Genomic DNA, 27,593 nt, shown 5'->3' with positions numbered 1-27,593 from the left:
AAGGAGAGGAGAGGAGGGAGGAAGGGAGGGAGGGAGGGAGGGAGGGAGGGAGGGAGGGAGGGAGGGAGGGCACTGCTTTGCTTTTTCAGAGGACCCAAATTTAATTGCCAGCACCCACATCAGTTGGCTCATAACTGCCTGTAACTCTGGCTCCAGGGGGATCAGACACCTCTGTAGATGTAACCAACCGTCTTATTAAATAAGAAACACAGAACCAATGCAAAGAAGAAAGCCAAGAGATCAGAGCTAAGAGCCTTACCCGTCTGCTGCAGCTAGCCTCTTCAGCCAAGAGACTTCTCCAAAAGAGACCTACTTCCTGTCTGTTTGTCTTTATATAGACTTTCTGTTCTGCCTTCTCATTGGTTGTAAACCCAACCACATGACTGCCTCATCACTGCCTGTCTGTACAGACCTCCAGGTCTTCTATGGTTGGTATTGAGATTAAAGGCGTGTGTCTCCAATGCTGGCTGTATCCTTGACCACACAGAGATCTACCTAGCTCTGCCTACCAAGTGCTGGGATTAAAGGCGTGCACACCAACGCCCAGCTTTTGCTATGGCTCTAATAGCTCTGACCCCAGGGCAACTTTATTTATTAACATACAATTAAAATCACATTTCAGTACAAATAAAATATCACTATACACCTCTGGCCTTTGTGGGCACTGGCCCTCATGTGTGCATACCTACACACAGACCACACACACATATACAGAATTAAAAATAAAAATAAATCTTTAATTATAGAGTTTATTTAGAGTAGCTCATTGATGGATAAAGGAGATACCATACAATATTCAAATCATTTGTGTTTTAAAGACAGTGAATTTTAAAATGTACTAAATTCAGCTCTCTTATTTTGAAATATAGATGTAGGATATAAGAATCAGTGATGGGACTGGAGAGATGGCTCAGTGGTTAAGAGTGCTTACTGCTCTTGCAGAGGACCCAGGTTTGGTTCCTAGCACCCATATCATGTGGCTCACAACCATCGAAATCTTTAGATCCAGGGGACCCAATGCCCTCTTCCACTGGCACTGGCACAGATGTGGTCTAAATAAACTCACATAGACATAAACTCACATACATATAAGTACATCTTAGGAATGCATGATAAAGTTATCCCCAAAGAAACTAACGTTCAAATTGCTTCTACCTATGTGTTATGTCCCTTCTTCTATCACAGCCATTCCTAAAGCTACGAAGAAACTTCCCAACTTGCTTGTCTTTTTGGAAAATTCCTCGTGTCCTAAAATCCTCGCAACCAGAAGCTCAACTCAGTATAACAAATAATGCACTGCCCTTTGCACCTCTGCAGACATTTTCTGATGAGGAAATGATGATGAAGAAAATAGGTCAGTACATTTCTCAGCTTCATCCCATTAGCCCTCTGGTTACGGGTTGGGTCTACAACGGGAAACTATACAAGACAGCCTGGAAGACATCTTGGTCTCTGTTGTCGTTGCTCTGTTTGGGGGGCGGGGGTTGAAGGGAGTTTGTTTATTTTTGAAACAGGATCTTGCTGTGTTGCCCACACTGGTCTCAAACCCCTGGGCTCAAGTAACCTTCTTATCTCAGCCTCCAAAGTAGCTGGGATTTAGAGTCCTGAGAGTGGAATTTTTCATATAATTTTTTGAAAAATAAAAAAAGGTAAATATGCCAATATAAAAACAACAGCAGAATAAAAGGCTAGGTTACAAGTTAAGGCTTCCCCATCCCTGTTCCCTGATTCTCCAGTTCTTCCCAGAAGCTGCTTCATTGCCTGTCTCTTATATAGCCCTGGAGGGAGGGCATGGTGCTAACCATTCTACAGTGCACAGGGCCAGCATCACCACAACAAAGGCCTGCCTGCCTGCCCTGCCCCAGAACATTCTTAGTACTAGACAGAGAAACCTTCCTGTGTGTGGCCATGCAGCTATTAAAAGATGTTAGATGGGCGATGTGCTGATGGAGAAAGATAACCAAGGTATAAGTAGGGAGACAATAGACATATGGCATGGTGATGCATGCCTTTAATCCCGGCATTCCAAAGGCAGAAGCAAGCAGATCTGTGTGAGTTCAAGTTCAGCCTGGTCTCGTAGGGAGTTCCAGGACAACCAGGGCTTCACAGTGAAATTCTGTCTCAAAAAAAAAAATCGTAATAAATGGATAAGAGGAGGAGAAGGAAAGCGAGGAGAGGGTTGACTGTGTCTTCTGGCTGCTTTGTGTAAGAGAAGGAAACCGATAGGCAGAGTGTCTAGGCAGAGCTGTACAGAAGACTAAAGGGAGCTTTCAGGAGTATACAAGTTTAAAATGGTTACCTTTGGGGAAATGAACTGAAAATCCAGGGCAGAAGAATAAGACTTTCACTTTTCATTTTGTGCCTACCATATTATTTTTATATATTTTTTAAATTTTTTTATTTTTTTCGAGACAGGGTTTCTCTGTGTAGCTTTGCGCCTTTCCTGGAACTCACTTTGGAGACCAGGCTGGCCTCGAACTCACAGAGATTCACCTGGCTCTGCTTCTGCTGGGATTAAAGGCGTGCGCCACCACCACCGCCCGGCTTATTTTTATATTTTTGCTCTGAAGGGGATTAGGGGATTGCTTTTTTCTGAATTTAAAGAAGGAAGTTGTAATTTCTATTTTGAAAGAGAAAAGACTAAGTATAGTCATGTGTATTTTAATTTATTGGTTAAAAAGTAAAAGTTTATCAACAAACTGTTAATGAGCTATTTCTTTCTTAAAGATATCTATTTTATCTACTTAAACATAGACTTACCAGCAATTCATTTTCCACCACAGTTAAAAAATTTGCCCAGGAACAAATTGCTCCTCTGGTTTCAACTATGGATGAAAATTCAAAAATGGAGAAATCAGTGATACAAGGATTATTTCAACAAGGGGTATGTGTTTCATAATTCTCATTTCAAACTTTTTATTATTTAATTTGTTCATACAATGTATTTTTATCCTATTCTTTTCCCTCCCCCTACTCCTCCAGGTTTCCCCCACCTCCCTAACCACTTAACTTCACGTTCTTTCCCTCTCAAAAAACAAAACAAAACAAAAGACAAAAGACACCCATACAAAACAAAAAGCACACAATTAACACCGAGTCCATTTTGTGTTGGCCAATTGCTTTTAAATACATTTTATATATTAAAATATGTGCAGACTTTTCAATTGAGAGGTTATGATAAACAAAGGGAATTCCTCACTCCTAGTCATAAGTATCTGTGTTTCTTTTCAGTTAAGGTCTTAGTTGATTTTATACAGTTAAAGGTTTTTAACTGAACTGATAGTTTAAATTGTAAAACGTCCTATAGTGCCCAGGGCAGCTGGAACAAAGAACTGGCTAGCTCCATGCAACAATTACATCGTAGACACTGTGCGTGGTTTCTTGTGTGTGTGGCAGTCTTAAAGCAGATCTGTTATCTGAGTTCCACATTAACTAGATTTCCAGCTTTGTAATTCACGTAGCCCTTCCCTGAGAGTGTGACATATAAAATAGATTATAGTAGATTAATCTGGCTATGAGTGGGGTGTTATCAGTGTGGAAACTCCAAGGAAGAACATCTTAAAAGTCACCATACTGAGCCAGGCAGTGGTGGCACATGCTTTTAATCCCAGCACTCGGGAAACAGAGGCAGGCAGATCTCTGTGAGTTCAAGGCCAGCCTGGTCTACAGAGTGAGTTCCAGGACAGCCAGGGCTACACAGAGAAACCCTGTCATAAAAAACCTAAGCAAAACAATCATCATACTTATTCCTGTGTCTCCCTTCTCTAGGTGCAAATAGATTTTTTTTTTTTTAATACTAAGGATGTGCCAGAATTAGTCACTGCCATTCGGCACCACCTCCCTTGTCTTGTCTGTCACCTTATTGAAAAGTGGCTTTTGGCACTTAGCCGTATAATTTCATTTCTCCTTGCTTTAATGGGATCAGCTTTTGATGATTTTGCTAACTTTCTGTTATCAATGAAACACTTAGGAAAATGGAATCTTGTATGGAGACATACTGAACCACACAGAAGCCTAATGTGTAAGACAAAGGCCTCATGGTTTATCTTCCAGCTCAGTTCTGCTCTCATCATTGACAGACTCTCTGGCTTCTGTGGGGAGACCTTTGGTGGTCTCACAGCTTGAAAATTGCTCTCCTGTGGTAGTAGTTCTTGTATTCGAGGCCATGTGCACTCACTGTCCACCTCCATAAACTGCTCTTACAGTCTTGACTCTATAGAAGAGTCTTTTCTAGAGAAGCAGTGTTGCTAACAATTGTTCACGATGGGAAATCCCTTCCACTTCTCTCATACCACAGCTTTCATCCTTCCTATATCTGCCTTCATGTCAGCTACATCATCAACCTGAAACATGTAGCCAGAGTCCTAACTCACTCAGCAGTGCTATTCTAGGAGAGCCTAGAGAGAAAGGGAGCATCACCCCTTCGGCTTCCAGATGTGGGTCTTGAGCCATTTGTATATGCCATGTTCCTTTCCTAAAATAACGACAGTTACACATAGAGCAGGACTAAGGACATTTCACGTCCCAGACATAGGCGCTGAGATAAAATGGCCACCTATTGGGAAGCCTTGACTGACACTTGATCTTGTGTGTCAGCACCTGTGATTTGTTAGTGTGTCACTCAAACACTACCACATGTTGTCTGCTACCCATCTTGACTTGCCAAAGTGGCCCCAAATGGATGGTCGTGCAGTCATTGTCTCAACTGAAAAGGTCAAGTAGAAAGGCCTGCTTAGCAGACACTGTGCCAGCTAGAGCTGTAGACAGGTCCACTGGGAGCTGGTTACTTTTGTGCATTCGCTTGTTACATCAAATCAGTATACAGGAGCCTGTATTGAAATACTGAAACATCCCATGCAGTCCTTAATAAGAAAGACCATCATATCATGCTTACCTTTCCTTATTCAAGGCATTTTGTGTCTGTCTTTGTTATCCCAGGCCCAAAGCGGGGGTGAGGAGAACACATCTAGCATAAATTTCATCCTTCTCAGAAAAAAAAAAAGCAATCAAAAAAAAAAAAAAAAAACCTAGGGTTTTTTAATAGACTGTTGTTTATAGCAAAATAGCTATATCCAATTAAACTATACATAAAATTTTAAAGTTCAGAATATATATGATGGGCTGTGACTGTAGCTCGGGTGGTGGTAAGGTGCTTGCCTAGCATAAGGGGCCCCAGGTCATTTTTGTGTTTACAATTTATTTTTGAATTTTTACTTGCAAGAAGTTTCCCAGTCTCAACAGTGTTCCTGACCTGTCTCATCTCTCCTCTCTGTCATTGCTTTAGCTGATGGGCATTGGAATTGATGCCGAACATGGAGGAACAGGCGCTTCCTTTTTCTGCTCCGTCATAGTGATAGAAGAGCTAGCCAAGGTGGATGCATCTGTGGCTCTCCTGTGTGACATCCAGAACACAATAGTTAACAACCTGTTTAAAAAACTCGGTACAGAAGAACAGAAGGCTACCTATTTGCCTAAACTGGCTACAGAAAAAGTGAGTTGAAATGACTTGTTGAGATGGATTGAGTCTGAGTTTACAATATTTTCAGGAGAAAAGTAACTGCAATATTGACTTTAATTACTCGAGACCACAATGCAGCACCATCAATCAACCAAGCAATGCTCGATAAATTGCTGCTACCAGAGAAATACATTCTACGTCTCATTTGTCATGTGGAAATTTAGGAAATAATCATCAGACAATTCCTTTTAGCTAGGCATGGCAGTGCGTGCTTGTAATCCTAGTACTCAAAGGCTGAGGCAAGAGGGCTGCTTGTTTGAGGCCAGACTAGGCTGCATAGCAGTTTCTAGGCCAGCCTGGGTGTGTGGTGAGACCCTGTCTCAAAAGACATCAGCACTTCTATTTCAGTTCATTTCCAGTCCCTTTGTTGAGATCACTTTGGTCTTAGTTAGGGTTTCTATTGCTTCAATAAAACATCCTGACCAAAACGCAAGTTGGGCAAGAAAGGGTTTATTTAGCTTACACTTCAGAATTGTTGTTCATCACTGAAGGAAGTCAGGACAGGAACTCAAACAAGATGGGATTCTGAAGGGAGGAGCTGATGCAGAGGCCATGAAGGGGTGCTGCTTACTGGCTTGCTTCCCCAAGGCTTTCTCAGCCCACTTTCTTATGGAAACCAGGACCACCAGCCGAGGGATGGCACCACCAACCCCATGGGCTGGGCCCTCCCCCACTGATCACTAAATGAGAAAATACCTTACAGCTGGATCTCATAGAGGCATTTCCTCAACTGAGGCTCCTTCCTCTCTAATGACTCTAACTTGTGTCAAGTTGGCACACAAACACAGCCAGGACAACTATCTACTAGAATTTAGTAAAGTTAAGCATGTGTTATTTTTTTTTTCTGGCTTCAAACTTCCAGTGATCTCCCTGCATCATCTACCTGAGTTCTGAGATGGCTAGTAGCTCGAAGTGTGCCATGGGAAGTCTTAAAGACCAGGAAATGCTACACAGCAAGCATGTGTTCCTAAATCCTTATTTTATCTTAAATAGTAAGGGTGCTTTTGAAAAATAATAATCACAATTCTGTTTTGACAATATAGACTTATTTTTAATACAGGGTCTTACTATGTGGCTTTGGCTGGTCTGGAACTTGCTATATAGACCAGGCTGGCCTTGAACTCACAGAGATCTGCCTGCCTTTGCTTCTTGAGTGCTGGGATTAAAGGCATAGGCCCCCATGCCTAGCCCAAATAAAGATTTTTTTTGGAAAAGTAACTAAAGGTTTGACTTACAAATGTCCATTTTTAAAGCTAGGCATTGGCAGTACACACCTTAAATCCCAGCACTCAGGAGACAGAGGCAGGTGGATCTCTGAGTTCCAGGCTAGCCTGGTCTACAGAGTGAGTTCCTAGGATAGCCAGGGCTACACAAAGAAACCCTGTCTTGAAAAATCAAACCCCCCAAAAAATGCAAAGAATAAATACAATTAATTTGTTTTTTTTTTTCCCCTCACATGTATAGTTAGGGAGCTTCTGCCTTTCTGAAGCTGGAGCTGGTAGTGACTCTTTTGCTTTGAAAACAAGAGCTGATAAAAATGGAAATTACTATATCATCAATGGGTCCAAGATGTGGATCAGCAATGCTGAACACGCAGACATCTTCCTGGTTTTTGCAAATGTGGACCCCACCTCGGTAAGTTTAAAGAAAAATCTTTCCTCCCTCTTCTCTCCTTTTATTTTTGTTCTTTACCTTCTTTCAGTCCCTTTTTAGGACTGGGCTTAAGTTCCTTATTCTCTGAGAGTTGAATTGACCATTTTTTTCCCCACTCTTATTCATTTAAAATAACCGTTGTTGACAAAATGATTAATTACATAGAGGACCACTTATTACTTCTCTCCTAATATCCTAATCTTTAATTGGGTAGAACTTCAGTTTTTCTGTGTCATAATGAAGGATTTAAATATTTGTGAAATACATTTATACTTTGAAGAATATTACTTTAAAAGTATTTTATTCAGATGGAAGAAAATCATACAGCAAAAATGGTAAGTATGCTCTATTTTGTCTTCTGATTTAAGAATATTGAATTTAAAACTTGATGGTCTCATGATCACATACTTAATTATAAAAATAATTTTAACACCCACTGTGGTTTCTGGAAAAGTACAGGTAGTAGTAAGGCTCCTCTCTGGGTAACCCTGGCCATCCTAGAACTTGATATGTAGACCAGGCTAGTTTCAAACTCATGGAGACCTGCCTGCCTCACTTCCCAAGCGCTGAAGTGTACTTAAAGGATGCACCACCATGTCTGGCATAGACTTAGTAACTCATGTTCTCCAGTTAGTCTGGTTTTGTAATACACATATTGCAATTCAGAGACCTTCAGTATCTATTACTAAAGTCCATGTTATTTTTCCTTTCTTTTTGTACATGTGTGTATTTGTGTAGATGTGGGTACATCTGTGAGGAAACCAGAAGTCAACCTCAGACACTGTTTCTCAAGAACTGGCCACTTTTGTTTTAAAGATTGATTTTTTTAATTAATTTTTAGCTATGTGTGTTTGTATTTGTCTGTGTAGGGGTATGTACACATGAGTACAGGTGCCCATGGAGTCCAGAAGATGTCAGAGCCATGGCAACTGGAATTACAGGTGGTGGTGAGCCACCCCACGTAGTGCGGGGAGCCAAACTTGAGTGCCCTGCAAGAGCAGTATGTGCTCTTAACTACTGAATCCTCTCTCCAGCCCCCCAGCTCTTTTTGAGGCAAGATCACTTGGGTCCACTGGGATCTGGGCCTCACTGCTAAAGCTTGGCTGACTGGCCAGCAAGCCCCAGGGATTCACCTGTCTCTGCCTCCCTAGCACAGTCATTACAAGCGTGCTAAGTTCACATGGGTACTTAGGACCAAACACATATCCTCATGTTTGCATAGCAGCACTTTCCCAGCTGAGCTGTCTCTCCAGCCCTGTGACTTTCAGTTCACCTTGAACTCTTCATGCTTTTTTGTTTTCATTTTATTTTTACTTTTTTATGTGTGTGAGTGTTTTGCCTGCATGTATCATGAACCGCATGCATGTCTGATGCTCATGGAAGCCAGATGAAGGAGCTGGATCCCATGAAACTAGAATTGCAGACAGTTGTGAGCCACCACGTGGGTGCTGGGAACCAAACTCTGGTAATCTGGAAGGACAATAATACTCTTAACTGCTGAACCGTCTCTGCAACCTTTTAGTTTTCTTATTCTGAATTCTATAAGCAACGATCTTAAAAGCCCAAGTGATAATCACATTTTAAATCTTTTTAGGGATACAGAGGCATCACCTGCTTCTTAGTAGATCGAGATGCAGAAGGTTTTCATATAGGAAAAAGGGAAAACAAGATGGGGATCAGAGCTTCTTCCACATGCCAGTTAACGTTTGAAAATGTCAAGGTAGGTATTCTAGAAGACTCTAGAACATTCAGTAAGAGACTAATGAGAAATAAGCCTTACATAGGGCCATAGGAAGTGTACAAGAGAAATGTCAAAACAGCAAATGGTGATTAAGTGTGCACAGAAGGGTGCTTGGTGGAACTGGTCAGCAATCAGGCCCTGACCAAGGGCATTTTTCACAGGAGTTGAGGCCCAGAGTGGAAATTTTTCTGTCCAGCCTCTGACCTAGAGAGCAAATGCCAGAAGTTAGCCTCAATTATTATTGTCTTTACAACTTACACACTTCTGAAACATTTACACTTTATAAGCTTGGCACTTGTGAACCAAACATTGCTGGGAGAAGGAATTCTGAGGTCGGTACACCAGTGGCCACAAGATGGGGGTGTTGCTCAGTGAGAGTGGAAAGCAGCCAGGCAACATTCCACAAAACAAGATCTCCAGGATTCTGAAACTGAGCTCCATGGAGCCTGTCTTGGGGAGGGTGGGTCGCTACAGATATTCCACTGCTCCGGGATTTTTGTGGGCACATATGTATGGGAGGTACTGAGATGTCTTTACAGATGTCTTTGAGCCTCACTCCTTCCTTCTTCCTGCTTTCCCTTATCCTGCTAACTGCTCTCACTCCTAACTAAAGCCAAGTATTCTCTATTGTTCCTAGTAGTAAGTATCAAGGATATTTTTCTTTATGTATATGAATTTTGTTTTGCGTTTTCTCATGCATGCCTGAAAGAGAGAGAGATAGAGTGCCTGGCCCTGGGAGGCCAGAAGAGAATGTAGGAACTGGAATTACAGACAAATCCTCTGAACCACTGAGCCATCTCTCCACTTCTAGTATTAATTTTTTTATATTATAAAGAAATATTATAGTTTGTTTTCTTCCTTCCTCCTCTACTACTGAGCAGGAGAGTGTACACTCACACATGTGCACATGTAGCTAGAGTTTTCCTGCCTAGCCCACAGTCAGGACAAATCTCTCTCACCTGCCAGTCCCATAGCCGCTCAGACCCAACCAAGTAAACACAGAGACTTATATTGCTTACAAACTGTATGGCCGTGGCAGGCTTCTTGCTAACTGTTCTTATATCTTAAATTAATCCATTTCCATAAATCTATACCTTGACATGTGGCTCATGGCTTACAGGCATCTTCACATGCTGTTTGTCATCGTGGTCGCTGGCAGTGTCTCTCTGACTCAGCCTTCCACTTCCCAGCTTTATTCTCCTCCTTGTCCTGCCTATACTTCCTGCCTGGCCAATGGCCAATCAGTGATTTATTTATTGACCAATCATCAACACAGTTTACATACAGACCATCCCACAGCATGCATACACACACACACACACACACACACACACACACACACACACACACCACAGTAGACTTTTCTAGAAATAAATTGTCTCAATGAATTGCCTTTAAAATACTTCATATTTTTGAAGTTTCTAATAAGTTATCTCAACACTATTAACATACAAGTAAGGATTGGAGGTAAATTGTTATTCATTTATGCTATTGACAAATTATATGAGGTTCTTTTTTTCCAAACTCATTCATTACTAAGTAGATTGTGCTTAGGCTCGGGAGTATGTAATAGTGAAGAGACACTGGAGTTTTGGGTTTTTTTTTCTTAATTGTGTTAGATTTATTTATTTTATTTTCTGTGTATTAATGTTTTGCCTGAGAGCATGTATGTGTAGCTCATGGGTGCCTGGTGCCTTCAGAAGTCAGAGAAGGATGTCAGATCCCCTGACACTGGAGATATGAATGGTTGTGAGCCATCATACTGAGTGCTAGGAATTGAACTCAGGCCCTTTGGAAAAACAAGTGCTCCCAGCCCCTGAGCCATCTTCAGCCTCGCTCATTGAAGCTTACTCGATACTGTGATAGAGTAATAGCACACAAGTTGGGGTTATACATTCATTCAATTGTGTATGTGTATTTACATGTTATGTATATTTAGAATCAAAACGAATTGTGTAAATCTAAATGTAGACGTAAGTATATATATTGTATTTTCAGGTTCCAGAATCCAGTGTTTTGGGAAAAGTTGGACATGGTTATAAGTATGCCATAGGAAGTCTTAATGAAGGTAGAATAGGAATTGCTGCACAGGTAAGTCACATCTTAGCTCGTTCATGTTTTGAGCCAATTAAAATTAAAAAAAAAAAAAAAAAGAATTGCAATAAGGGCAGTATCTGGAAGCTTATGACCACAAGGTGGCACCCTGCCCTTGAGTGAAGAAAAGGAATGGGTTCAGATTATTTCTCTCGAATTCCACTTTGGTCAATTATGTAAGTGTCCACAAGATCAAACAATGGATTAGTGACAGCTGTTTTCTGCTTTGAGAACATTACAATACTATCTATTACCTAGACCAGTAACTTCCAAGTATATTACATATTAAATATGGCATTATTTTTCAGTTAACTTTTTAAAACCTGAAATTCATTCTTTTAGAAATTTTTAAAATTAAGAACAACCATCCTGTTATATAAGGATACATATTCTATTATGTGAGAGTCCATGTATATGTATGTATGTATGGCAACATCATAAGCCCTTCGTCCTACCAGATTCAGGGTTTGTGACTACTGGTTTTGTTCAGTGACCATTTCCAGGGCCATCTATGTGAGCACTGGGTTGGGGCTGTGCATTGGAGCCTGGTGGAGTCACCGGTGGGGACACAACTGAAGACAATGACTTACCCCCACCAAAAATTGTCAGTAGCAGGTAGTTCAACAGTGAGAGTTGGGGCCCCCTAAGCCCTTCCTGGACTCATCCATCAATAGTCAGATCTCAGTTCTCACAAGGCTTGACGCAGAAGGGTTGAGGGCTTGAGAATAGACATGGCAAGTTCAAGGGCAGCCTGGGTACATAGTAAACCTATCTAAAAAACAAAATCTGGGGCTAGAGGGATAACTCAGCAGTCAAGAACGCTGGCTGTTCTTCCGGTTCAATTCCCAGGTTCAATTCCCAGCATGCGTGATGGCTTACAGCCAGCTGTAACTCCAGTCTCAGGGATTCAGTGATCTCTTCTGGCATCTGAAGGTCCTGCATGCACATGTGGTGCAGACATACATGCAGGCAAAACACCCATACACATTAAAAAATGATGAAAAATAATATTTAAAGACCGAAATCAATCTTCACATCAATAGAGACATGCTGGAAGATGATATCATCTCTAACCACAAAAAAAAACTTGCTATGGCATTTTAATTTGGGAATTGTGGGGCATTGTCCCTTAATTTTAGATATGACCTTCTCTTCTCTAGAGAATGCTAAATAAAGGCTAAAAGAAAATGTGAATGAACACTAATGAAATATTGATGTTTGTGAGCAGTTCCCCCCAAAGCTTTAACTATTGATTTTTTTTTTCTTTTTTAAAAACCTACATAGTTTGACATAATTAGATAGTGATTTACTAGCTACCTTATGTTGAAGTTTAGAAACCATTTTTAAGCTTGGATCGTTCAATAGATATGGAAATTGGTTAGCAATGAGACAGTTCAGCTAAAATTGTTACCCCATCCTGACTTGTTCCTCAAGCGTGTAAATTAATGTTTTCACAAGATTCTTTCCTCGGCTGTCTGAACCCCAGTTAAGTCACCCAAGGAGCTTTTGAAAATGCTGATGCTCTGGCCACACCCCCTCACCCCTCTCTGCCCCGACGGGGAGAGTGCTTGTCCACACCCTGGGTTTTCCCTCTCTGGACTTAAGAAAGCAAAACCAAACAAAGAGAAGTGGCTTCCCACACGTGGCCCTGAGGACTGGAGGAACAGTCTGCGGTCTGGAGTCTTGGGTCAGCCCGGTCTAAGCTCCTAGGGCTCGCTTTAGACCTGGAGAATCACAGCCTAGTGGAGAGGACTTGGAAGCAGTTTCCTGGTTCTGTCAGCATAGCTCTGTGCTAGAATTAGATACACTCACTCCTCCGTATATGAAATCAGCCCACATTGTCTCCAGATGGTCAGATACGAGGGCTAAAGGTATGCAGTGAATACCCAACACACCCGACTCTTGAACTCTTCATTCCCCTTCTCCCTTCCTGAATGCTTCAGCCTCCCTTGAGAGGAATTGCAACTTGGGTAACTAAAGGCATAAACTTGTAACAAAATACATTTTAATCTTACGGTTTTTTTTTTTCCTCTCTCTTTTTAACAGATGCTAGGACTGGCCCAAGGATGTTTTGACTACACCATTCCATACATTAAAGAAAGGATACAGTTTGGCAAACGAATATTTGATTTTCAGGTGTGTATAATGAAACTCTGTTGCCTTGGGCTTTCCCCCTTCCTGTGCTGAAAGCCATGGAGAGTCCCACAAGGATGTTTAATGGGAGAGGATTAATGGGCGTGTGGCCACCTTCATCTTTTCCGAGGGCAGAACCATAGTCCTTGAGGCAGCTGTTGTGTGTTCGGGATGCTGTGGTGGGCCCTAGAGAGCTGTCTCCTCATGACCTCAGAAGTCTGCCATCTCCTGAGTTCACATCCTGGCTCTGCCCGGTGCAGGTTCATATGACTTTGTCTGAAATGCCTGGCACTAGAAATGTTTCAGACTTCAGATGTTTTCAGAGTTTGGGACATTTTTGTGGACATGGTAAGACATCCTGGAGATGTGAGATGAAACAAAATTCATTTATATTCCATATATGCCTCATATGTAGCTTTGAGGTAATTTCATACAATGCTTTTAATAATTTTATATATGAAACAAAATAACCTGGGTTGAACTTTCTACTTGTGGCACCATCTTGACACTCAAAAAGTTTTAGATTTTGGAGCATTTTGGATTTCAGGTTTTCAGATTAGGACTGCTTACCCTGTACTGGCCGCAGCTCCTACCATTAGCCCCATCCTACACAAGAGAAACAGGACACATAAAAGATGGGTTCCCAAAGTTGTGTAGCTGGTATGATGCTCTGTGGTGGCTTCTAGTCTAGTTTCCATTTCAGTATAGCAGCACACTGTCTCAGGATAGACATAGATGATGGATTCCCAATGGCAGCCAGAAGGACCAACAGTGAGACACGTTAAAGGGGGCTTTGATTTTCCCTGTTAGCTAGGAATCAGTATATGTATATGTATGTATGTATGTGGGTCTGGTAAATATATATGGGTCTGGTAAACTACTGAGTATAACCATGCATTTTTAGAAACTATTGGGGTGTATAACTTTTTTTAAGGCAGAAATTTGATATTCAAAATTTGATCGCTGGGACAATGGTGGCACACGCCTTTAATCCCAGCACTTGGGAGACAGAGGCAGGCAGATCTCTGTGAGTTTGAAGCTGGCCTGGTCTACATAGTGAGTTCCAGGACAGCCGGGACTATGTAGAAAGACCCTGCCTCAAAAGCAGGGGGAAGAATTTGATCATTAACTATACAAAGCTTTAATGAGAGTCAGTAGGGTAATACCTGCCTATCCTCTCACCAAGGACTGGTTTTTCACCTCGGTGTGTTGCTGGCATCCTTGGAGTCTCTAGGCTCCAGAGCTTTAAGGGTAGGCCGGCCTATCACCTCATCCTTCTATCCTCACTTGATTGTTCAGCATAGATTTGAGCATGTCTTCCATGCAATGCCTGTGTTTACAGTGCTCTCAGGGGACCCACATCTAGCTATCATGAGGAGTTTTTTGTGTGTAGGAGGGTGTTTTTTCAAGGCAGGAGGCATACCTTTGTTACTTTTCTGCCTCCCATGGTACCTCATGTGGTCATTGAATAAACAACACCTTGGTGACTAGTTTATTGACCCAAATGTATTTTGCAAAAATGATTATAATCTCCGAATTCCACATAAAAAGCCATCAAAAACCTATAGAACAGTGATATCCACATAAAACAGGAAAATTGACTAATAGGCAAAGACAGAAAGGCCAGCAACGGACATGCGTGTGTGCAGACTGATACATGGTAGAAGCAGCCTCATAGGCCACAAAGTGAGACTACTCTCTCCATGTGGAAAAAAATGAAATTATCTTTGCTTCTTACAGCAAAGAGAGTTCAGATACATCATGTAAAAAAAGCAAGTTTAAATTTTGAGAAAGAAGTAGGAGACTATGTTTATGACATTAAGATAAGAAGAGGTTTTATAAGTGAGACATAAAAAAGACTAGTCGTAAATGAAAAGAATTAGTAAATTTTCCAAGCACAGTGGCACATACTTATAGTACTAGCATGGCATGGCTAAGGCAGGAAGATTGCCATGAACTCAGGACCAGCCTTGGGTACACAGCAAGTCAGAAGCCAACCAGCAGTCAGGATATATACCAAAACATTATCTCAAAAAAAGAAAGGAAAGAAGGAAGGAAGGAAAGCAGAGAATTTGATTATCAAATAAATTTTTCTCAAAAAAAAAAAGTCATAGTGGTCTGACAGTGGCCTTGGGATGTAGCTTGATGGTAGAGTGCCTGCCTAGCTTGTAGCAAAAGGCCCTGAGTTCAATGCCCATAACACAGAAAGAGATGGCATAAGCGAAAAGACATGTCATAGCAGGGAGATACTCTTTGCATAGGTTTGCAGGTGTCCCATTTGTTGTGATACTTCATAACTTACATATCTATGATAGGCTTTGTGCATATCAAAATATTGCAAATATCAAATGTCACAGAAAAGAATCTATTAGATATTTATAAGCCGTCTCCCCCACCTCCCCAGTTTTCACTCCTTTCATTTAGGAAAGGCTTCATTAATGGTAATATTAAGAAATTGCTTTAATTGAGAATGTCTTAATCTTCATCACATATTACTGAAGTTATTTAATTGACTATTCTTGTTAGACTCAAACCATGAGTACAAGGAATTCTGGCTATGGTGTTCAATGTTGTGCCTCCCATTGCTCAACGCAGAACCAGCATACAGTAAATGCTTGAACGGCTAGATAGGTTGGGTATGAAAATCATTCCAGTCTGTCGTAAACATTGAAGCTATATTTCTAGAAAATCGGGTGTTTAGGGTTTGTTTCTGGTTTTTGTCTTGTTTTGTTTTAAGACAGAGTCTCCGTGTATAGCCCAGGCTGAATGTGATCTTGCAGCAACCTCTCTTGTTTTTCATTCCCGAGTACTGGGGTTAAAGTATGTCCCTCCATGGCCCAACCAAGCTTAGTGGACTGTTGATCACTACCACAGTTGACGTTCATTTTCTCACTAAGTCATTCTGGTCATTGCCAGGCGCTTAGTGGCACCTCGTCGCCAAATAAAATTTCAGAGTGATAGTAACTTTTAAATAATGCTTTTAAAAGTTATTCTTTAAAAATAGAATATATGGGGCTGGGGACATGGCGTAATTGGTAAAAGACTTGCGGGGCAAGCTTGGAAATCTGAGCTCAGATAAAAGCCAAGTGAGGCTGACATGGAAGTGCTGGGGTAGGGCATCACATCCCAGAGGCTCACTAGCCAGCAGCCGGAAGGATGCACACCAGGTTCAGTGAGATCCTTGTCTCAAAAAATAGTAAAGAGCATTAGAGGAAGACAATAGCATTCTCTGCCTCCACACAAGCACACATGGGCAAATGCACACCACATGCGCACACACACATGCACACACACTAAAGTTAAAGATTTTTAAAGTAGAGCAACTGCTATTTTCATTTATTTATTTGTTTGTTTGTTTGTTTGTTTGTTTGTTTGTTTTCTGAGACAGAGCTTCCCTGTAGTCCTAGAACTCTAGACCAAGCTCACAGAGATCCACCTGTCTCTGCCTCCTGAGTGCTGGGATTAAAGGTGTGTGCCACTACCACTGGGCACTACTTGAACTTCTTGAACATGAGAATAGACTCACATCAATAAAATTAGTTGAAGGAAGAAAATTGGTGCTTCCAATATTCTTTCATTACTTTACAGCTAACAACTTAATGTGTTGAGACCATGTTCAAAAATCAAAATTTTCCTAATTCAATCAGGCAAAGAGTATTTGAGAATTTTGTTCTATTGGGACTTAGTGTAAGCTCAATTTTCATCATAGACAGTTAAAAGTAATTATTAATTGTGGGAGTCAAGGTTTTAAAACCTGACTTTATGATGACATTATTTAAAATCATAGCAAACAGTGACGGATTACATGAGTTTTGAAATTTTCCAAAAAAGATTCAATAATACCTGCAGTGTATTATTTAACTTTAGATGGCAGATTGAGGGTATTTGAAAGGAGTGGGTTTGGATTTCTTTGGGGTGTATTTTGAGTCCGTGAGCATTGTGTATCTTACTTGCAGTTAGAGGTAAGCCGCCTTTTGCAAACTGTCGTTTTCTAACATGGGTCTGAATGTTACAGGGGCTCCAACACCAAGTGGCCCAGGTGGCCACCCAGCTGGAAGCCGCGCGGTTACTGACGTACAACGCTGCTAGGCTCCTAGAAGCCGGAAAGCCATTTATTAAAGAAGCATCTATGGCCAAGTATTATACATCAGAGGTAAACAGAAGGAGTTATTCAGTCTCCTTTAAAAAAAAAAAAACACATGAGGTTATTGGTCTTTCACTTGGGAATATTGATTGAGCTTAGGTTATCCTCCAAGGAAGAGGAAATGTTCTCTTTCTACTTCCTGCAGTAGAAATGGGAAATGGTAAAGCTGCTATGGAAAGATGTATTACTTCTGTGGTGTCTCAGTGTTTTCATGAATGGCCAGTTCAGGTTGAAACACACCACCTCAAGTACATAGAGGCCTCCTCTGAGTGATGGCCTTAGGTCCATGGTTTCAGTTGGGGTAAAGTGGATGCCATGGAAGATGTGTTCTTGACAGGATCATACGAGATTTAAAGCACCAACAAAAGATGATCTACATTTGTAATACCTTCTACTCAGACATACCCATTCTCTGTGTACACATGAAACTATGGCAAGAGAGTTGACCTACATCATGGGGCAGGTCTCTCCCAGTCTACACTGAGTCAAGATTTAGGATATCCAACCTTTGGACATTCTCATCTCTAGATGTATTGGATTGCCTTCATAGCTTTACTGCAGTACATACAGCCCATGGGCTCCAGATTGGATATGCTGACAAATGCTCATTTAACCCTTACAGCTCCTAAAATGAGAGACTGCCATGAACTGGGGTCAGGGTGAGAGGGGAAAAGAAATTGGGAAGGCAAGCTGGCCTTGGAGGGGGATGAACAGTTTGACTATTTTAATGGTGTCTCAAGGATGTCCAGAGAGAGCCTAACCCCCAGACTCTCTCTCTCTTTCCCTCTCTCCCTCTCTCTCTCAATATCTCTCTCCCCATTCCTTTCTCCCTCCCTCCTTCCATCCCTCTCTCCCTTTCTCCCTTGTCCCCTTCCTTCCCTCCTCCAACCCTCTAACTGTATTTCTCTCTCTTTCCTTCTCTGTCACCTATCTGTCCAGGATGCATCATTCCTTAACCTAACTCCTGAGTCACCCAGCTGATCTCGTGGTCCCTATTGCTGTCCCTAGCCCAATCTTGCTGTTGTTTTGATGTCCATTGGAACTTTATAGTGACTTCTCATAGTAAACAGAACAATATTCATATTAATTTCTCACAATGCTATAGCAAGCAAATTCCCCAAAATTAAGTGTCCTGAAATAGGCAATTTCATCAGCTGCCATTTTGGGAAGTCGGAAGTATAAGATGGACCTTACAGCTATCAAATGAACTTGTTAGCAGAAAGGCTTTCTGGAGGCTCGAGGGGGAAATGTTCCAGCTCCCAAGGGCTGCTTGCATCCCTGAGTCACAGCCGTTTTGTCTATCTTCATGGCCAGTAATGTAGCACATTCAGAGCTCTTTCTTTCTCTCTCGGACTCCCTCTTGTTGCGGTGGGCAGATTGCCTTCAGTGACTAGCTCTCCAGCATCCTTCCTTGCTGTGGGATGTTCTGTATGGCAAATGTGTTGTTAATTAGTCAATAAATAAAACACTGATTGGCCATTGGCTAGGCAGGAAGTGTAGGCGGGACAAGGAGGAGAATAAAGCTGGGAAGTGGAAGGCTGAGTCAGAGAGACACTGCCAGCCACCACGATGAGAAACAGCATGTGAAGATGCCGGTAAGCCAGCAGCCATGTGGCAAGGTATAAATTTATAGAAATGGATTAATTTAAGCTGTAAGAACAGTTAGCAAGAAGCCTGCCACGGCCATACAGTTTGTAAGCAATATAAGTCTCTGTGTTTACTTGGTCGGGTTTGAGCGGCTGTGGGACTGGCAGGTGAGAGAGATTTGTCCTGACTGTGGGCCAGGCAGGAAAACTCTAGCTACATTCCTCCTTTAGAAGCACTGTTGGGATCACATGCTCCATCTCAATAATCGAGGTTAATTTTCTCATCTCCAGACCTTAACTTAGTCCCAGCTGTAAACCCTCGGTTATCACGTAAGAGAGCACATTTGGTTTCTAGGGGTCAGACTCTCTCTGGACATCCTTGAGGAGCCACTGCGGAAGCCAAGCTGCTTGCCCTCCTTCAAGTCTCTCCTCCCCTCTCACCCTGACCCCAGTCTCTCTGGTCCTTGAGACCAATGGGCCCCTGCTCTCCCTGGAGCCCTGTACATGTGGCTCCTCAACTTGTAATATCCCTAACTGGTGTTGTGGGGCCCAGCCACACTCTTTCCTCAGCTCACCATCTAAATCACAACAGTTTTTCTGACAAGCTCTTCTGCCCTCTGCAGCTTATACATTTCTATGCTGGTTGGTTTAATGGCTGTCTCTAAATGAACACAAGGACCGAAGGGGCAGTGTCTGTCTTCTCCCGCCCTCAATAAATATGGCTAATAAATGATGCCCCGTTGGCAAGCATGTACATATTAACAAGTCTGATTTCTTTTAAAAAAAAAAATTCTGTGAATTAATAGGGTATTTTAGAGAAGTGGTGGGCCAGGCATCAGTATTCTGCATCAATGTGCTTTGCAATGGTGTTCAGCTGGATGTTGGATGTTCCTTCATATATTGTACCTTAAACAAAAGAGAGAGAAAAGGACAATTAGGAGTTTTAGAGACTTAAAAATAACTGGAGCCCTTCCACTTGGTCACAGTCAATCCGTGCTCCTGAAACTGTCCCTCACAGGCTCATCGTGCACACGTTTGCGGAGTTCTACTCTCTAATTTACTACTTGCCTCTGGTAGGTGGCCGGAATAACGACCAGTAAGTGCATTGAGTGGATGGGAGGAGTCGGCTACACCAAAGATTACCCTGTGGAGAAATTCTTCCGAGATGCCAAGATCGGTCAGTAGACTTTTGATGGTTTGTTTTGGTTTGATTTGTTTGCCACTGCGGGTGTTTGGGCTAGAGTATTTGTCGATTTTGTATTACTAGTACTTAGGTAAAAGCAGTTTTAATCTCCGCAGTGTGTTTATTGACTTTCTTCATAGCTGGATTTCTTCCTTCTTCGTCCTATCAGAAAAATGAATTTATATTTCCAAAAACATCACATTGACTCTTAAAATGCCCCAGTAGACCTTCTAAGAAATTTGCGACAAAGTCCACTGTCTTCATTTTTCTGTTTCTAAAATTGTTCGTATTTGCCGTTCCCGTAGTCCAATACTGTTCTTTGCAGTATGGTTCTAATTTCAGAAGGCAGCTGCCTCATCATGCCTCAGTGCTCCAGTGCTCCACCAGCAGTGAGGAGAGTGAATAGCAGCTCTGAAAGCTGCCAGATCCTTAGAAGTGGCTGGGTTTGCACACTGGTGCTCTGAGAGTTAAATCCTCAACTGTTCAAAGCTGATTCTGGTCCTCTACAGATCAAATGGAAAAGTGTTACCTTAGTCAGAATTACTGTGGACACTGAATCCTGGTACTTAGTGCAAATGTGGGCTAATGTCTTTAGCACTTATGTCTTACATGGCTGTGGGTGAACTCCTAATTGTCCTTTTCTCTCTCTTTTGTTTAAGGTACAATATACGAAGGAACATCCAACATCCAGCTGAACACCATTGCAAAGCACATTGATGCAGAATACTGATGCCTGTGGGATCGGGGCCCTCTCTGGTGTCACTGGTGTACCATTTCCAACGGTTGTGCCTTATTAAGTGGAGCCTGCAGAGCATTGCAGGGTTCTATTGGAAGGCCCTTGTCCTGTTCTCAGACCTGGCCTTTGTTCCTCTCTCTTTCCAGTCTACTCTAAAACTAGGTTTAAGCTTCTGTACACATTTATATTTCTCATCCTAGTTTCTAAGTATACCCAAGTTTCACTGTACCAACATCTGGGAAGGTGAAAAATTTTGAAGTATTGGTATTGCTGACAGAAATAGTCACTTTATATTCCTACTAAATCTTTGTACTGTGGTATGAGCCAGAGGAACATTTGTTACAGTAGGCAATTTTTATTCAATACTTTATAGATTCAGTGGTAAGTTGCTAAACAAGGTAGAAACCGATAAAATTTATTTGGAAAATTGAGAACTCCTAGTTCTAATATCAAAGAAATAGTAAAAAATAAAGATGTAACTTGTAGGTCATATAACTGACAACAACAAAAGCCCAAAATATTATTTTAACCAACAAACGCAGCATGTTTGGCTGCTGTAATTGACCTGTATGAAAGCTGTGTTACGTGATGGCTTCAGCAGGACATTTGAAAACATGGCCCTGTGTTAGTTTTCAACTATAAAGTTTACATAAAGCCAGGTGGTAGTGGTGCACGCCTTTAATCCCAGCACTCAGGAGGCAGATCCTGTCAGATCTCTGTGAGTTCGAGACCAGCCTGGTCTACAGAGAGAGATCCAGAACAGACACCAAAACTACACAGAGAAACCCTGTCTCGAAAAAACAAACAAATAAAAAGTTTAAATAATTTGGCTTAATCATCTGAAAACATTCAGGTATAATATTCATTAGGTCATGCACTATTTTTCAGTAGTTTGATTTATTTCTGTGTCTTAATTATTTTTCCCCTCAAACTTGGTTATTGGACTTTATCCTAAATAGTAATTAATTGAGAAATTCAATTTTGGTTTTAGTGATTCTCAAGAGAAATATTTTACCCCCATAAGGAAATAATATCACAATCTCATAAGGAATAGAGAGCAGGAGGAGACTAGATAGTCTGAAAAGACACATTCAGTATATGTAGTCATTTACATAGTATATGAAGTAATTTTATATTTATGAAGACAAAGATCTATATTTTACAATGCAGATGACAACCAGGCAAAGCCTAATCAGATATCCAGCTGCTGAAGCCATTATCAGTGTTAGGAACTTTTAGTCCAGAGACCCTCTAGCTGCAGATCCTCAGTCTTTGGAGAGAGAAGCAGACACTAGACAAGTGAGTTTCACATTTCCTGAGGAATCACAAGTTAGATGTGGAAAATGCTCCAAGGCTCATGCAGTTGCTGAAAATAACCATTACTGCTAAACAGAAAGTATTTTAGTGCTTTTGCAGAAGGATAATGTTTATTAAGAAAACGACATTTTCTAAGTAATTTTGCTTTGTACAGTCATGTTTATTGAGCTAAATTAATTTCCACAATGCAAATCATAGTTAAATATGCAAGGTTGTGTAAATACAGTTGAGATAGGAATTCCATTAAAACAGTAAGAAGAAACAGGACAAATTTAGACCTTGAGTCCAAAGAGATAAAGTCTCCTTGACTTTCAAATGGGAAAAGATGAAAGCCCCTTATCCAGTCTTTCAGAACAGAAAGATGGATAGGTCTGATAAGAAAAGCAAGGGATGGATACAGTGCCCTAACAGGGCTCACACCTCTTTAATTTCTGTGCTTGTGTGAAAGAGGTAGACTTGCAGATAATGCAGTAGGAGTCAATATGAGCAAACAGAGTTCTACCTTCTCCAGAATGAGAAACACATGGAAGTGTGATAAATACCATGTTCTAACTCACAGCACCAGAAACACTCAGTTACATATCTGGACTTTAAATTGTTCAAAGAGGACTAATTTTGTATATATATATTTTGCGCATGTTCACAAAGAGTTAATATGCATTAGTAATTAGCATAATTAATATACGGAACTTGCCTTCTTCTGTTAGTGAGTTCTTGTATTGTTTCACCGAAGAGGATGTTTGGGGTCTACTCATATTTCTTCTCATTTCTGTGACTTTGTAACCTGTCATGAAACTATGTACTTTGAGTTTGTATCTTGTAGGGAACCTAAAGCTGTTTGTGAATTTGAGGACTGAGATGACATGGGGCACAGGTGATAAAGAACTGACCTGGGCTTTACAGGTGGAACTGGTTGCCAAGTTTGCCTTGTTAGAGGTTTCACTTTATCACATGAGAATCAGCTAAGGGATCAGTGCCAAGAACTTGATGATTGTGGAAGTTTAAGCCTAGAAAGACTCTAGACAACCATAAAGGTAGCTCTGTCAATTTAGAAGTGAAGAACTCTTAATCAAGGTTGCTTTCTCAGATAATCCATCCACGGACAAAGACAAGAATTCAGATAGACTGACTCAAATTTAGTGCTCTTCCCATTACCAAACACAGTCATTGCTCAACAGATGTTGGATTTTGTCCTTGTTTTATTTTGTTGTTGATTTATTTCAAGTTTAACTGATAAAGAATGAACATGTCAGTAGTGTTGTAATTGATCAGTCACTTGCCAAAGGCTCTTGACCTGTAGCAATGATGTCGGATCTGAAGATGGCTATGTGAAATCCTTTGGCATCACTGTTATACTGGTTTTTAAAGAAATACCCTGCAAAGTATTTGCGCTGACCTGTCATAAAGTAAAAGTTCCATTTTAACAGTATGTATCAGATTATGCTCATTGTTACAGAATCTGTGTTCTATGGGGAATGAAAAGATAAAGCACTAAATTAACTGAAGAATCTCACTGAAGAATAAAGTACAGTTGTCACACATACACATGAAGAATGAATGTAGTCTTCCTGAAAGGCAGACATAATGCCTCTTTCAGGGAAGAGGTCTTATAATATAGACCAAGTTTAAATTCATGGTGCTAAAAAAATTTTCCCCCAGAGGACTTTTTTTTTTTTTTTCATGGTAACTCTCCAGTAGAAAGGCCATTGCTTTTGAGCACATCCTCCCAACCCAGATATTGTCCAGCGGATGTGTATGCCTGTGTGTTAAAGAAGGACTTTTCTAAATTTATATTACTGCACTTTTTACTCAGGGATCCACCACAGTACAGAACCATAGGAGATTTCAGCTTGTGTGTTCCTTATTCCTACATCAGTTTCGAAATCTAGACATTGGTAAAATTTTTTCACTCAGAAATGTGTTTTTGTGGTTGCTGCATCGAAGGTATGGTTTCTGAGCTACCATTACAAAGATAAATTGTCCCTTATTTAAACGTGTGCCCATTTCAGTGCCCCTTTTCTGTTTTCATTAATGTATATTCACAAAAACATTGAGCAGAAAAGTACCATTTTTAGTCCTATGAAGGGGAAGTGCTTCGAAATGATAGCAAGCACTTACCACCTTTACTGCATCCCAGCTGTCATTCTACAGCCAAGAGACAGGGTCACTCTGTGTAGCCCTGACTGTCCTGGAACTTACTATGTAGACCAGGCTGGCCTCGAGAACTCAGAGATTCCGCCTGCCTCTGTCTCCCGGGTGTTGGGATTAAAGGTGTGCATCACCATGCCCGGCTCCATCCTACAGTCTTGACACCTACTAACAGCAATCCCTGAGGTGGCTACTCTTGTATCTTATACTGATAAGGAGACTGTAGCACAGAGAGTTTAAATAGGGTGTGCATTGGCTCATGACCGAGGCAGGATTTGGGGGGAACCTGGCTGCTGAAGGCTTCTCCTATTCTCATCCCTTGGAGTCATCTTCAGAGGCTTCCCAATCAAATGCCACTACTCATTGGTCCTTTCTTACCTAATCATTCTTTGGAGAAGAGGCTCAAATCTTTTCCAACTGAGAACAAAGCCTGCAAAGATTAGGTAAGCAAGTTGGTTTGGGAGTGTGGGTTTGGGGCGTGTGGCTGGGCGGAAGCACCTGCTTAGCATATATGAGACATGGGTTTGAGCTCCAGTAAAGGTGTAGGTAAACAGGACGACAGGAGTTCCAGGCCAGCCTGGTCTACAGAGTGAGTTCCAGGACAGCCAGAGCTACACTGAGAAACCCTGTCTTGGGAAAAATAAAAGAGGTGTTCGGATGAGGAGGCCAGACAGATGGGTCAGCAGTTAAGAGCATTTATTGCTCTTGCAGAGGATCCAGGTTTGGTTCCCAAACCCTGTGTCAACTCACAGTCATTTGTAACACAAGCTCCAGGGATCCAGTACCCTCACATGCACCTTCCACAGGCATTAGGCGCATACATAGCCGCAAGCAAAACTCACACACATAATAATAAATATTTTAACGATATTCAAATGAAGTCAAAGAAAAATTTAAATCCCAGCTATGTGAAGCTAGAAATACCTAAAACAAAAAAAGAAAGTTGGCCGGGCGGTGGTGGCGCACGCCTTTAATCCCAGCACTCGGGAGGCAGAGCCAGGCGGATCTCTGTGAGTTCGAGGCCAGCCTGGACTACCAAGTGAGTCCCAGGAAAGGCGCAAAGCTACACAGAGAAACCCTGTCTCAAAAAAAAAAAAAAAAAAAAAAAAAGAAAAAGAAAAAGAAAGAAAAGAAAGTTGGAATATATGGAAAAAGACTGCAAATGCTATAAAAACAAAAAAATAAAAATAACTTAGTATCTAACAAAATTGAATTCAAGACAAAGCTAATTTTAAATAGTATCTCATAAAAAGGAAGAATTTGTCAAGAAGATCCAACAGCCATGGACTTCATTACCCCTAAAAACATAACTGGGAACTATGCAGAGCAAAACAGATAGAAATAAATGAGAATAATCCACAAAGCTGCAATCATGGGCATGACTTAGAAATCAACAGGTCAAAGCTGGGAGCTGGGGTGCGATATGTAATACCAGCACTAGAAAGGCTGAAGCAGGAGGATTGCCATGAGTCTGAGGCCAGCCAAAGCTACATACAAGAGCAAAGGGAAGGGACAGAGGAAAGAAAATCCCCCAAAAGTCTCTAGCCCAAGACCCCAGGTGCCTGGTTTCAAATGAGTGAGTGAGATGTGACTTGGGCCCAATCCAGTGCACCTCCTGTTCACATTGCCTGTTTCATCACACCCTGTAAGTTAATAGGTTTCTGTGTTATAAGTGGATATTAAAATGCATGACATATCCACAAATAAAAATGGGTTTCTGTTTTAAACAGTATGTAAATATATACAATATCCAACATTGTATATCCTCTTGCTATAAAGCCTAAAATATTCACGTTTTGGCCCTTTAGGGGAAAGTTGTCCAGCTCTTTTATTGAATGACTACCTCTACTGGATTTCTCTGAAGCGGTTAGTCAGACTGTCTGGGTAGAATACCAAAACAAAAAACTCCTCCCCTTGGAGGCTGGGCTGTATTCACTCTTGGTTTTATTTGTAATCCTACTGGCTCCCGCCTCTAATCTACCAATACGTTCTTATCTTCCCATCCTTAAAAACTGAATTTCCCAGCTTGGTGTGGTGGCACATGACCATAATCCTAGCACTCGGGAGTCTGAGACAGGAGTATTATGAATTTGAATCCAATCTTTTCTCAACCCTGTTTCACAAAGCTAACTCACTACATTTCTGGAAGTCACTGCTTTGCAGGCCTGGATGTGGACCAGGGTTACCTTATCCCCAGTAGCTCCTCATCCTTATAGCTTGTTCCTTTGTTCCTTAATCCTTGTCTGCTTTCACTTTTATAGGTGGATTTAAACTCCTCCTTTTACCCTTGATTGGTGGTCTGTTCTATCTATCCCAACTACTGTGGTTCCAGGCGGCTTTCCCTGGAGCCTCGCTCGGTGCCTGAGACCTCCTCCTCCTCCTGACTGGCTTCTCCTCCCTTAAAAGACCACTTTTTTTCTGATGCTGTCCTTGTGCCGAATTTTTCTCTATAACAGCCTGCACTGTGCCTTAGAGCAACGACAAGTGTCTTAGAAGTGCAGGCTGTGGAATGGCACTCCCAGTCTCTCCTAATTACCCTGCAGGAGGCCCTCCAGGAGGAAATTTGAGTTCAAGTGCAGAAGGAAGGATTGCGGTGGAAGACCTGCTAATCTATCAGCATTACATTGTAGAGTCATGTGAAGCCTTTTGTAAGAGTGGATGGACCAAGAATGATTCTTTTAAAAGGCTCATCTCTAGAGCCTTAAGTTCTCTGGTTGGGCCCAGAGCCTGGGAATCTGTCTGTTTAGAAGCCTCCCTGGGAACTTTACCACACTCAAACTTAAGAAGACTCCTCAAAACAACTCTCATCCCAAAGACCTGTTTTCAGTTTCTCTCCCAGTGCCATCCAGCTAGACTCGCTCAGTAAACCCAGGGCTCCCTGAAACACTGCCTGCCTAAGGAAGAAAAGGGAGAATAGGCAGCACCTTCTCTATCTCTTCTCAGGGTTCATCATAGATGCCCCATTTCTGCCCCAAGGGCCTCCTGGGAAGCCATATACCTACTGCAACCAGTCAGGGGTCATCCACTCCCATACTCCCACCCCCAAATGGGAGGGAGGCTCTGTGGGGATTGTTTCACCAGGCATTCCTCTTATCAGGAGAGCCTATGAGGGAGCTGCTGCTAAGATGTGTCACTGAAGCTTCAGGTTTTAAAATCCAGCCATTTCCCTTAGAGACCTTTTCCCCTTTGGAGATGCAAACTAACAACAAAGTGACAGCAGATGGTAAGGTTTTTCACTCTTGGAGGGCTAGGAGTCAGACGGTCCATCCAGCCTAGTGGTCAGCCTTAGTGCAATATATATATATATATATATATATATATATATATATATATATATATA

The 27,593-nt window shown here is 41.5% G+C and overlaps 1 protein-coding gene across 1 annotated transcript in view; it reads left to right on the top strand.

The window, feature by feature from the left end:
• Acadsb (acyl-CoA dehydrogenase short/branched chain) overlaps positions 1-23,534 on the top strand; it is a 44,079-nt gene extending 20,545 nt beyond the window's left edge. Inside the window, exons 2-11 of the mRNA XM_059265462.1 lie at positions 1,186-1,354; positions 2,784-2,884; positions 5,285-5,491; positions 6,983-7,153; positions 8,766-8,891; positions 10,911-11,003; positions 13,053-13,142; positions 17,155-17,292; positions 19,947-20,046; positions 20,712-23,534. Of these exons, the coding sequence (XP_059121445.1) occupies positions 1,186-1,354; positions 2,784-2,884; positions 5,285-5,491; positions 6,983-7,153; positions 8,766-8,891; positions 10,911-11,003; positions 13,053-13,142; positions 17,155-17,292; positions 19,947-20,046; positions 20,712-20,782 (1,266 nt within the window). The 3' untranslated portion in view covers positions 20,783-23,534. The remainder of the gene's footprint in view (positions 1-1,185; positions 1,355-2,783; positions 2,885-5,284; positions 5,492-6,982; positions 7,154-8,765; positions 8,892-10,910; positions 11,004-13,052; positions 13,143-17,154; positions 17,293-19,946; positions 20,047-20,711) is intronic.
• Positions 23,535-27,593: the final 4,059 nt, after the last annotated feature.

This window comes from Peromyscus eremicus, chromosome 1 (assembly GCF_949786415.1).
Source record: "Peromyscus eremicus chromosome 1, PerEre_H2_v1, whole genome shotgun sequence".
NCBI lineage: Eukaryota > Metazoa > Chordata > Mammalia > Rodentia > Cricetidae > Peromyscus > Peromyscus eremicus.
Note: the sequence above shows the minus strand (reverse complement) of the source record. Positions and strands in the feature narration are given on the sequence as shown.